At 37.6% G+C, this 11,117-nt stretch overlaps 2 protein-coding genes across 2 annotated transcripts; both read right to left on the minus strand.

The window, feature by feature from the left end:
* Positions 1–342: 342 nt before the first annotated feature.
* On the minus strand, positions 343–822 carry LOC132061397 (uncharacterized). Its single transcript, XM_059454226.1, has one exon. The coding sequence runs from the start codon at positions 820–822 to the stop codon at positions 343–345; it is 480 nt and encodes a 159-aa protein (XP_059310209.1).
* Positions 823–5,446: 4,624 nt separating this feature from the next.
* On the minus strand, positions 5,447–8,974 carry LOC132061398 (probable WRKY transcription factor 30). Its single transcript, XM_059454227.1, has 5 exons — positions 8,708–8,974; positions 7,382–7,424; positions 7,138–7,300; positions 6,888–6,992; positions 5,447–6,056 (listed from the first exon to the last, which is right to left on the minus strand). The coding sequence occupies exons 1-5, from the start codon at positions 8,972–8,974 to the stop codon at positions 5,876–5,878; spliced, it is 759 nt and encodes a 252-aa protein (XP_059310210.1). The 3' UTR covers positions 5,447–5,875.
* Between the last annotated feature and the right edge of the window lie 2,143 nt (positions 8,975–11,117).

The raw sequence follows: 11,117 nt of genomic DNA on the forward strand, positions 1-11,117 counted from the left end.
GTCCGGGCTGCCTCTAATAGAGTAACCTTGCCACCATTCTTTGATCTTCTCCAGAAAGCCTTCAACTTTTAGCCACATGTTCTCAAATTTGAAGTAAGATGGATTTGAGTCCCAATCTCCACACTCCAGAATAATTGGTCTATGATCTGAAAGAACCCTTGGAAGGGCTAACTGCTTTATAGCTTGAACGTTGTCATTCCATTCAGGGGAAATTAGAAATCTATCTATTCTGAAAGCTTGAAGGGAATCTTCATCTCTGAACCAAGTGTATTTAGCACCTTGTAGAGGTAAGTCTATGATGCCCAAATCTTGTAGAGTGAAATTGAAGGTGTCCATTGCTCTTCATCTCCTTGTGCAATTGAATCTTTCACTTTCAAATCTACATACATTAAGATCACCTCCTATAACCCACTGTTCATCCCACAAACCTCTTATTGCAGCCAATTCATGCCATAATAATTCCCTTTCAATATTGGAATGGGGACCATACACACCTGTAAAGCACCACCTAAATTCCTCTTGAGTGCTTTCTAGCATGCAAGAAATAGTATAACATCCTCTCTGAACCTCCCTAATTGACCATTGCCTTTTGTCCCACATAACTATAATTCCCCCACTTCTGCCCGGAGATTGTAGTTCAACCCATTCCACCCAATTGTTACCCCAAATTTGCCTAATCCAGCTTATCGACCAATCTTCAATTTTTGTTTCTTGAAGACAAACAATATCGGCTTTCCATTTTTGGATTAGAGATTCCACAGTGGTTCTCCCACTTATCTCGTTGAGACCCCGTACATTCCAACTTAGAACTTTGATCTTCATCCGGAGTTGGACTTGTAGTACCTGTCCCCCTCCTCTGTTCTTTTCCCATCTGAGTTCATGTCCCACTTGAGTCTACCCAATTCCAAGGATTGCCTTGTCTTCCCCGGTTTCTTTTTCCTTTTTCCTGAATCTGTTCTTGCCGTTTCTGATCCATTCGAAGAACCATGCCCAGTAATTCATGTTCAAAACCCACTGCGTTAACCCCAAAGACCTTGCATGCCCTCATTAAAAATCCTTTAGCCCATCTTGACGTATCAATCACTGCTGGACTGTTGATCTGGAAAGAACCTCCTAATTGTTCGTTGTGCCATGGAAGAGAAAGAGTATCACATGAGGAGAGGTCAATATCTGTGCTACTTACTTGCTCTACTTCAAACTCAGGCAGGTATCTCGGGATTAACATGTGTGGAATTTCTGCTTCATCATCAGCTTCTGAGAAATCGCATGTAGTATCCAAGTGATGGATAATTGTTGCTTCTGAGGCTTCAATTTCCACTTACAGAGGGTCAAAATAGTTCGTATGTTTGAAAGGGCTAATCTTTTGTTGACAAGGATCGATAAGTGGTCCCCTGCCCCTCCAATTAGTTTTAGAGGCTTTTCTTTTCTTTTGTGGCTTGGGCTTAGGGTTTGGGCCTCTTTTGTAATAAGATTGCCCAAGATGTGGCCCAAATTAGCTGTTGCATTTTTATTCTGAATCTGAGGCCCAACTTTAGGTGGCACGTGCCCTTGCCAGATTTTTGAATTAAAGCTGCCATTGTGACTGGGTTTCTGGTTATTGACCAGCGGATAAACCAGAGTATTCACCGCTTGGCTCGTAGAGGCTTCCTCGATCCCTTTTCCGGCGTTTCCTTCCTTTCTTCTTTCTTCATTCCGGTGGTCGGAGATAATCTGAATGAGATGGTCCTCCAAAATTGAGATTTTGAACCTCAATTTCCCAATCTCCAAACTGACCTCTTTCGGTGTTTCTTGCAGATTATTTTCCACACAAATTCGAGCCCAAAAAAAGTGAGATTTGTCCTTTGAATCCTCATCTATCCCTATGAATCCGCCGCAAGCGTCACCAATAGACTTAAAGGATCTCATAGTCCAGCCGTTTAGAGGGAGCCCAAAGGCTTTGATCCATTTTTTACCCGAATCCATCTTCACCGGCTCTAACCCAGACTCCGGAGTCCACCAGTCAAGCTTCAGATGTCTCCCATTCCAGAACCAGTCCCCTGCTTTGACTCTTGCTGCTTCTTGCCTAGATGGAAGCTCAAAGAGGAAGGTGTTGTGTGATATTGGGGAAACTCGAAGACCAGCGGTTACTTGCCATCTCTTGATGAACCAAGTTTGGATTGTGTCAGCTTTGGGACTTCGATTAAAGGGACCGTTGAAACATCCCACCAGGCATTTTGAGAGGAAGAGGCTGCTTTCATCCACTTCTCCAGAGTAGCAAGTTTGCTCTTTTTGTTGCAAAGGCCATGAAGAGATCCGGGCTGAGTTGAGGAAAGGTTTTTTATGCATATCAGTGATCACTTTGAATTTCTTATTAGAGGCTTCTCCCAACCAATGTAAAATCTTCCTTGAAATATCTCCCCAGCCCCCATTGTAATAATTCTCTGGAATAATAATGCCTTTTCTTCTTTCCCCTGTGATTGTTTCGACTCTGAGATATCTACTAGATGTTGAAATTTTGGTAGACCCTGTATACAAAAGTTTGAATCTTTCTTCCCCACCTTCTATAAAGGTTCCCCTGCCCTTTTGAGGCTTGCTGCAGTTGAGTGCATACCCATCTATGATTTTCCTCATCTATCTTGATCTGAGTAGTAAATCTGCGGCCTCGTTCTACCCATACGAACCATCTGTCCGAGCCCCCATAATCTTCATAAATTTCAAAAGATTTATCACCTGAGATGAAGAAGATCTTCTCTCCCATGACTGGAGAAAAGATTTCGTCAGAAGAGAAGAGAAAAGTTAATTATCAAACAGTGGTCACAGAAGGTGAGAGACTGAGTGTTAGAAAGAAAGAGGGTCAAATTCCGGCACACTCTTTGTTTTGCTTTCAGTCTTCAACCCATCTTTCCCATTCCTATTGTTTTTATATCGACAGATATTGCACCATCATCCACACAACCTACACGAGATGATTTCATTTCCCAGCATTCACCACCAGCACCTAGTCACTCCATCTATCTCCTTCACCATCACCTTCTGCTCCTAATCTTACTTCTTCACCAATTTCACCATACTCTCCTATTCCTAGTCCTACCAACCTACCAGCAGCCATACAGGAAACCAGGAAATCCAACAGAACACATAAAAGACCATCTTATCTAGATGATTTTATCTGCAATCATGTGTATTTATCCAATGTTTCAAATGCTTGTTTTAATCAACCTGTACAACCTTCAACTGTTTCTTTTGGAGCTCTATCATTACAGAATCAACAGTTGGTAGGCTCCATCAATACAGTTAAAGAACCTACAAGTTTCAAACAAGCTTCTTCGGATCCTAACTGGCAGATGACTATGAATAAGGAGATTGCAGCACTGGAGGAAAATCAAACATGGGAGGTGATGCTTTTGCCTAATGGATGCAAAGCTTTACCTTGTAAATGGGTGTACAAGGTCAAGCAACATGTTGTTGCTACCATTGAAAGGTACAAAGCAAGACTTGTTTGTAAAGAACATATTCAAAGGGAAGGAATAGATTACAACTGAGACATTTTCTCCTGTAGTTAAAATGACAACAATGAGGTGTCTTTTAACTGTTGCAATGAAAAAGGGGTTGGCCTATTTTTCAACTTGATGTGAACAATGCATTCCTTCATGGAGATCTTCAAAGAAGAAGTATACATGAAGTTTCCATCAGGAATGCTTGCCCCCGGTCCCAATCGTGTTTCTAAACTTAAGAAGTCTTTGGAGCCGTTTGGACATGATATGAAATCGTGCTTTGAAATCATGATGATTTGAAGTTGAAGTTTGTTTGGACATGCAATTTGGATTCCTTAAGTTGTATTTTTTCTCATATACACAAAAACCCCACAAGTTGTGAAAACCATCAAAACTTTCTCAATTCTTATGTAATCTTACCAAATGAGCAAATCATAGTTCATAACAAAATTAATACGCTATTAGAAGGCCGTTTTAAGAAATACAACATCAAGCGAACGAAATAAAGTTCAATACAAATAAAAGTTGAACATGAGTTGTATAAGTAAATGCAGTTGGTAAATGGTTGGTAAGAGTAAATTTGTTATAAATATACTGCTAGCTTGCAGATCTTTTACTATTTGATATAAATGGTTGGTAAACATGGTTGGTAAATATATCTACCAACTTATGAATCTTTTTTTACAAAATATAAAATTATGGGTCAAGTTTTACATTTTAGAAAAAAGATTGAAACCATGATTTGGAATCCCAAATCATGCCTTTTTAGAGGATTTGGGATTTGAAATCATGATATGAAGTTGAAGTTGAAATTTTGTGCAAATTGCATAAACAAACGACGATTTGAAATCACGATATGAAATCATGATTTCATATCGCATGTCCAAACGCCTACTTTATATGGGCTCAAACAAGCTTCAAGGCAATGGTATGCCAAACTTGCTGGAGCACTGAGTTTTAAAGGCTACTCATCCTCCTTAAATGATTATTTTTTGCTTTTTAAAAGGACGTGGCAGTTGATTTCTGTTATTGCAGTATATTTGATGACATTTTGTCACTGGAAATGATCCTACTGAATTTGAGGCTATTAAGTTGTTTCTGAATACTGAATTAAGAATCAACGGCCTAGGGAAATTGTATTATTTTCTAGGCATGGAGGTTTTGAGGGAAAAAGATGGTTGCATTGTCAGTCAGAGAAATTTTGCACTGGAATTACTAGAGGAGTTTGATTGAAGCAATTCGCCTATGGTTTCTTCCGCACTTGACACTTCTTCAAAACTCACAATCTCTTCAGGACCATTACTTACTGATCCAACCATTTATCGAAGGTTAATTGTGAAGCTTAATTACCTCACCCACACAAGGTCGGATTTATCATTTGCTGTACTTGCTCTTAGTACATGCAACAACCTTGTATGGGTCATTTCAATGCAGCACTAAGGGTTCTTCGATATTCGCGTATCCATCCAGGTCAAGGTTTGTTTTTTAATACAGATCCTTCCTTATCTCTTATAGCTTTTTGCGATGCCGACTGGGCATCATGCAGATATACAAGAAGGTCTGTGAGTAGGTTCTTTATCAGCCTAGGTGGCTCACCTATCTCCTGGAAATCTAACAGGCAAGCGTCGATTTCACTTTCATCAGCTGAAGCAGAAGGTCTATGAGAAAAGTTACAGCTGAATCCAAGTTGGGGGTCGTTTCTCTCCCCTGCACCTTGAAGGGGGTGTTGAGAACAAGAATCGAGCTCGAGCTGGTTTGATTGCAAGAAAGAAAGAAGAAGAAGAAGACTATGTCAAAACTAAAGAGTCTGTTTTGGGCTGTTTGGAGAATTGGGCTCAAACTCAATCTCACACATTTAAAATGAAAAAGCAACATTGCAGTATATTCAGAAGCAGAAGCAATCAGCCCAATATCAGAATGCAGCCAACATTCCATCTTAACCATACAAAGTTGACAAAACAATACAAGCCACATGATCAACTATACTTTATCAACAAGTACACCTGGACAATGTCACTTTCAGTTTACATTGTAAAGAAATAAAATTAGTTATAGCCTAGCCAACAGAAATTAGACAAAATTGTATAGGTTTAAATATTATTGTTTTATTCATTCTAGTACTTTTCGATATAATATAGAAAATTTTCACCATATTTTCTTTCAAAAAGTAATTACGAGTAGATAGGTTTTAAGGATTGAACAATCTTCGTGTTGAAATCCTATAAATGCATAATTTAGGCATGAAAATTGCTAGACCATGGCTGTCTAGCCATGTCACTTGCCTGCAATGACGCGACCTAGTTTGTAAAGTATCTAAACCCTAGAGCAGATAAGCATTGAATCAACTGCGAAGTTGCAAAAGACGTAGGTGTAAACGATATTATACCGAGCACATTAACCCATCAACATCCAAAAAAGAAGGAAAACATGAAAACCTTTTGATAACTAGATTCCAAATGTCTGTCGCAACTATGCCTTCCCCTGTAAGTGACCTCGAATGTGGAAGGATCATCTTCAGATCTTTGCACCGACCTTGTGGCGAAACAGCCTCTAGTATCTCTATAGATACATCTGTAATATGACCTGCATAGTATAAACAAAATGATGTTTCATGAAATAAGTGTAGCACGTACAAATGACATGACGTGATGTATACGTTAGAGGAGTTAATTTATGAAGAATTTAAAGTTAGGAACATGCTTACTATCAATCAATTATTTCATACAGTTCACTGAAACTTTTCATACTCCCTCCATTCCAAAATAAGTCATTTTTAAGACTTTTTTTTTAAATCCAAAATAAGTGAATTGTTCAAAGTCCAAGAGATCATTAATTTATTTTTTCTTCTCTTACTTTTTCCATATCCCAACACTCACTATTTCAATCTTTAAGAAAAGTTTGGGGAAAGACATAAGGTAATTTAGTCAAATGATCATTTCATTAATGCTATTAATTAGATTTCTTAAGGGAATGGAGGGAGTACTTCCAATAATTGTAAAATGAGCAATAACGACTAATTTTAATCAAATTTTGTTCCATTGAAACATTTGTGAACTTGCAGTATGAGACACAAAAATGCGCCACACAGAGTCTGAAGGTTCGTTTGATGTCATCCTCCCTCCATCTCAGATTATCTGTCATGATCTCTTTTACACATCCCTTAAGAAACATTAATTAGGAGGAGGTTTTTAACTATTTTATCCTTCATTGGTATTTGAACAATCATTACATCACCCCACAATTGAGGTGTCTGTAGTCTTCAAGAACGATAACTACTAAGGTAAAATGGAAAAAAATAGTTAATTTTGTTTGAACTTCTAAAGTGACAAAAAATTTAAAACAACTACTTTTAGAAATAACGATAGATAATTTGAGATGGACAGAGTATAAAGTTATGATTGAAAATTTTGGTACCTCAGGTACTTGGATCCAAGAATTTCTTTACTTCCGTATTTTTTCCAAGCAAAGCCATCATCAGGGTATTCCAACCCAGTCCCGTGCAACCGAATCACTTCTACACTGATCAACAAGAGAATAGGAAAAAAATGAAAATGGTAAGCACGAAACTATAGAGCTGATACTTGATGAGCAAATGCCTGGAAAAGAAAATAAAGTTAAGAGCACCAAATAATTAAAATTTTCACTTGGAAAGACAATTGAGAACCTCTCTGGGACCTTCTTTTGAGGATATTTCGATCTCACTACAGATTCAGATGATAATGTTGATATGCATGAAGCTCCCGAAAGTGTCTCATCATTGCAATGGAGCATATCTCCTTCCTGCGTTCCTGTTTTTTTTTCCCCTGCCAATGTTTTATGCATTGAACACTTTGGAGACTTCCCTTTGGGATAGGTAGGACATGCTGCCACAAATGGTCGTACAATCGACAGGCGTCGTTTCTTTGCTGTAGATGAAAGAACAGATCCAATGCCCTCCACAGTACTCTGTTTCTGCATATATAAAGAGATTCGGGTATCTGAGTTTATGTCTACATGTAGGGACAAATGTTGCCTACAGATTACCCTGTGAACTATTAGAGGTGTGCACAAACTAACCTTGACAACGCTGAAGTAAAAAATAATATGAAAAAAAAAAGAAAAAAAAAAAAGGTATCGTTGGATTTCAACATTTAACTTAGGAATCTAAATGCGAGCTACATGATTCATTCCAGCGGCAATGTTCAAGTTAGCCAGGTGAAAAAGAATATAACCTTAACCTTGTGATAGAGGAGTAAATTGGGCATGGAAAAGTGATTTTGAGAGAAGGACCATCACTGTAGGGAGCACAAGGATAGTACACTTCACCAATCAGTTCTGTTGAAGTGTGTGACCATCTCATCTAGATTTTTATTGTTCGAGAGTACATTTTACTTAATAATATTCTCAACCTCCTTGCTCCGACTCTTCAAAAATGCCGAGGGGTGCATGTCAGATCCTCCAAAAGTGTATTTTTCGAGGATCCGACACGGGTGCGGCAACATTTCTGGAGAGTCCAAGAAACATAGTTCTCAAGACGCACCCTCACGTGCGGGCCTGATTCTTTTTCACGGGCCAAACACGTGTTTTGCTGTGATACCATGTCGAAATGTGTGACATCTTATCTAAAAGCATAAGATGTTGAGAGAGCACACTTTTACTTACGTAATCATATTCTTAACCCCCTGTTTGGATGGTTATTTCCAGCGGTTTATTATTGTATTGTTTTCTATGAAACCATTTTTTTTTCCATTGTTCTTAAAATTATGTAGTATGGTATTGCAAACTCGTTGTAATTTCATGGTTATATAACCATGAAAAACTCAATTTTTGTAACCGCGGATTTGGTGGTTTTTGCGTGGTTACATATTTCATTTCCCCACTATAGCCCCACCCCCATCCCACCCCACCACACCACCACCCACTACCCACACCCCACAACCACCCTCCCACTACCTACTTATTTTTTAAAGTTCCTATTTTATTCTTTACCTTAGTTTTATTAGTTATATATATATATAACTAGACAAAGCAGACAATAAAAATGTTGCACAGCAAACGATACAATCCATCCAAACATTGTATTCATTATTACAGACCAATACCATACTATACTATACCATACTGTACATTATGAAAACCATGGGTAACGACCACCCAAACAGAGGCTAAGAGTTCCTACATACACATCAATCTTGACTATTTCTTAAAGGGTAGATTTCATAATAAAGAGAGCCAATTAAAACCTTTTGGTTTACCTGAGCAGTTTCAATTTCATGTGTTCTGCTGCGCTTGACTCCAGTACGAGCTTGTACTGCCTTCTCGGTCTTCTCTATCTGCTCTATCTGCAGAGTTTGTACTGTCGTTGTATTGTGAGTTGCTCTTTTCTTTGTATTCTGAGTTGCTATTTTCTTCACGAAATCATCTGTATTCTGAGTTTCTATTTTCTTCACGAAATCATCTGTATTCTCATCCATAGTGTCATGACAATCATCGACACATTCGTAAGGAGGGGACTCCGCCATTGTTGCAGGTGCAGCACAATCAGCAAATATAACTAAGCTGAGCACTAGAGAGATGTTTCCTTTCTTTTATACCTGTACTCTCCTATTCTTTAGAAATCATCAAAAACAGAGGAGGAGAAGGAGGAGGAGATTAGGGTTACATGTAAAATGGACAAACAACCAATAGCTTCTCCGTTGACTCCCTATACAGATCTCAGACTTCAGAGTCTCCCTTGCGTTCGTTTGGTTCACAAATAATGTTTTCCAAATTATAGAAATGATTGATAAGTCATCTTTATTTGTTTTATTAATAAAATTTTATGATATACTCATAAGTATACCTCCAACTTTGGATGTGCACAAATAGGCACCTCAATTTGCCCCCTTTTTGTCGGTTGAACACTCAAACTTATAAAATAATACACATCAGCATTTATGTTTACGTGTCCAACTTTATACCAGTTGAGGTGCCTACTTGTGTACACCCAAAATTGAAGGGCATATTTACCAGCTGAGGCCAAATTTGAGTGTCTTTATGTATTATGCCAAATTTTATCCATTATTTCACAAAAATAATTTCCATATAAAGAGCACAGAAAATGATACAAATAGTCTCCAAGTTTGTGAGTAATCAGTTTGAGGATAAATTTCACAAATGGCCAAATATCTATCACCTTTTTCCACCAAAATCACTTAATTATATTTTCTAACACAAAAGTCACATAACTATCACTTGTTTTCACTAAAATAACTTAACTATATTTTCTAACACAAAAGTCACATAATTATCACTTTTTTCACCAAAGTAACTTAACTGTGTTTTCTAACACAAAAGTCACAAAACTTTGAGCTTACTAACACAAAAGTCACTCCTACCAGAATATTCAACTTCCGATGGGTAATATTTTTTATTTTTTATTTTAATCCAATACACATTCAATTAAAAATAATCAAGCTACTAGAAAAAAATCTGGTTTAGCTCGATTATTTTTAATTGAATGTGTATTAGATCAATTTTAACGTGCATAATTTTCCCATTAATATTGGTGTTATTTCTTATATTTCCTATTTGCAATAATGTCTAGTAGAAGACACAATTAGGTCTAGTGTCTATGTGTGGAACTCTTAAGTTATCAATGCATATTTTCCCATTGTTCAACGTCTAGTAGAATAGACAATTAGGTCTAGTGTCTATGTTTGACAGCCAGCAGTTATTTCTTATTTTCCCCCATTTTCAACAACGTCTAGTAGAAGACATAATTACGTCTAGTGTCTATGGGTGGAACTCTTAATTTAACGTGCATATTTTCCAATTGTTCAACAACGTCTAGTAGAATAGACAATTAGGTCTAGTGTCTGTGTATGGTAGATAGCAGTGCAGTTTTTCCCATTTTCCCATTAATATTGGTGTTATTAGTTATTTCTTATTTTTAACATTTTTCAACAACGCTTAGTAGAAGATAAAATTAGGTCTAGTGTCTATGTTTGACAGTTAGCAGTTATTTCTTATTTTCCCTATTTTCAACAACGTCCAGTAGAAGACTCAATTAAGTCTAGTGTCTATGATGGAACTATTAAGTTATCAGTGCATGAAATAAAATGGAAATAAGTGAATACCAATAAAGCCAAGAGCCAACCTTAATATTTACATAGGGTGATTTACATGGTATGTCAAACAAAACAACAAAAACATCACCCTAAACACAAAAACAACAAAAAACATAAACTACAACTACTCGGGGTTGTGAGGGGGGGAAGCTTGAGGTGAATGTGAGGGTGAAGCTTCAGGAGAATGCGAAGGAGAAGGAGGGGGGGTGCGGGGGTTGTTGTAGTCTTCGAGCACCTCTGATCTCCATAACATTCTACTAACCCGAGGGTCTTCGTAAGGCTGTTGGGGTGGTTAGGGTCATGATGGCCATTTGGAAGGCCATTGGGAAGGTCTGAGTTTCGTTGAAGTTGGCCCTTTTTAAGACTATAGGAGGTTTATGAAGAGTTTTTGAAATCTGAATTTTTATGATCAAAGATTGAAGATGGAGGGGTTTATTTATACGGATTAAAAATGAGTGTCTTTTACACTTCTCATCAAAGCATGAGTTGTAAAACCCTCTTTTCATTATTTAGTGCTTGAAAAGCCACATTGGGAAGGGATCATATAGGTGTAATC

This window comes from Lycium ferocissimum, chromosome 6, assembly GCF_029784015.1.
Source record: "Lycium ferocissimum isolate CSIRO_LF1 chromosome 6, AGI_CSIRO_Lferr_CH_V1, whole genome shotgun sequence".
Classification (NCBI taxonomy): domain Eukaryota; kingdom Viridiplantae; phylum Streptophyta; class Magnoliopsida; order Solanales; family Solanaceae; genus Lycium; species Lycium ferocissimum.

Coding starts and splice junctions, on each gene's coding strand:
- LOC132061397 (XM_059454226.1), bottom strand. CDS start 822: ATGAAGATCAAAGTTCTAAGTTGGAATGTACGGGGTCTCAACGAGATA.
- LOC132061398 (XM_059454227.1), bottom strand. CDS start 8,974: ATGGCGGAGTCCCCTCCTTACGAATGTGTCGATGATTGTCATGACACT. Junction 7,425..8,707: donor ATGAAATTGAAACTGCTCAG/GTAAACCAAAAG, acceptor TTATATATGCAG/AAACAGAGTACTGTGGAGGG. Junction 6,993..7,137: donor CAAAAGAAGGTCCCAGAGAG/GTTCTCAATTGT, acceptor CTTGTTGATCAG/TGTAGAAGTGATTCGGTTGC.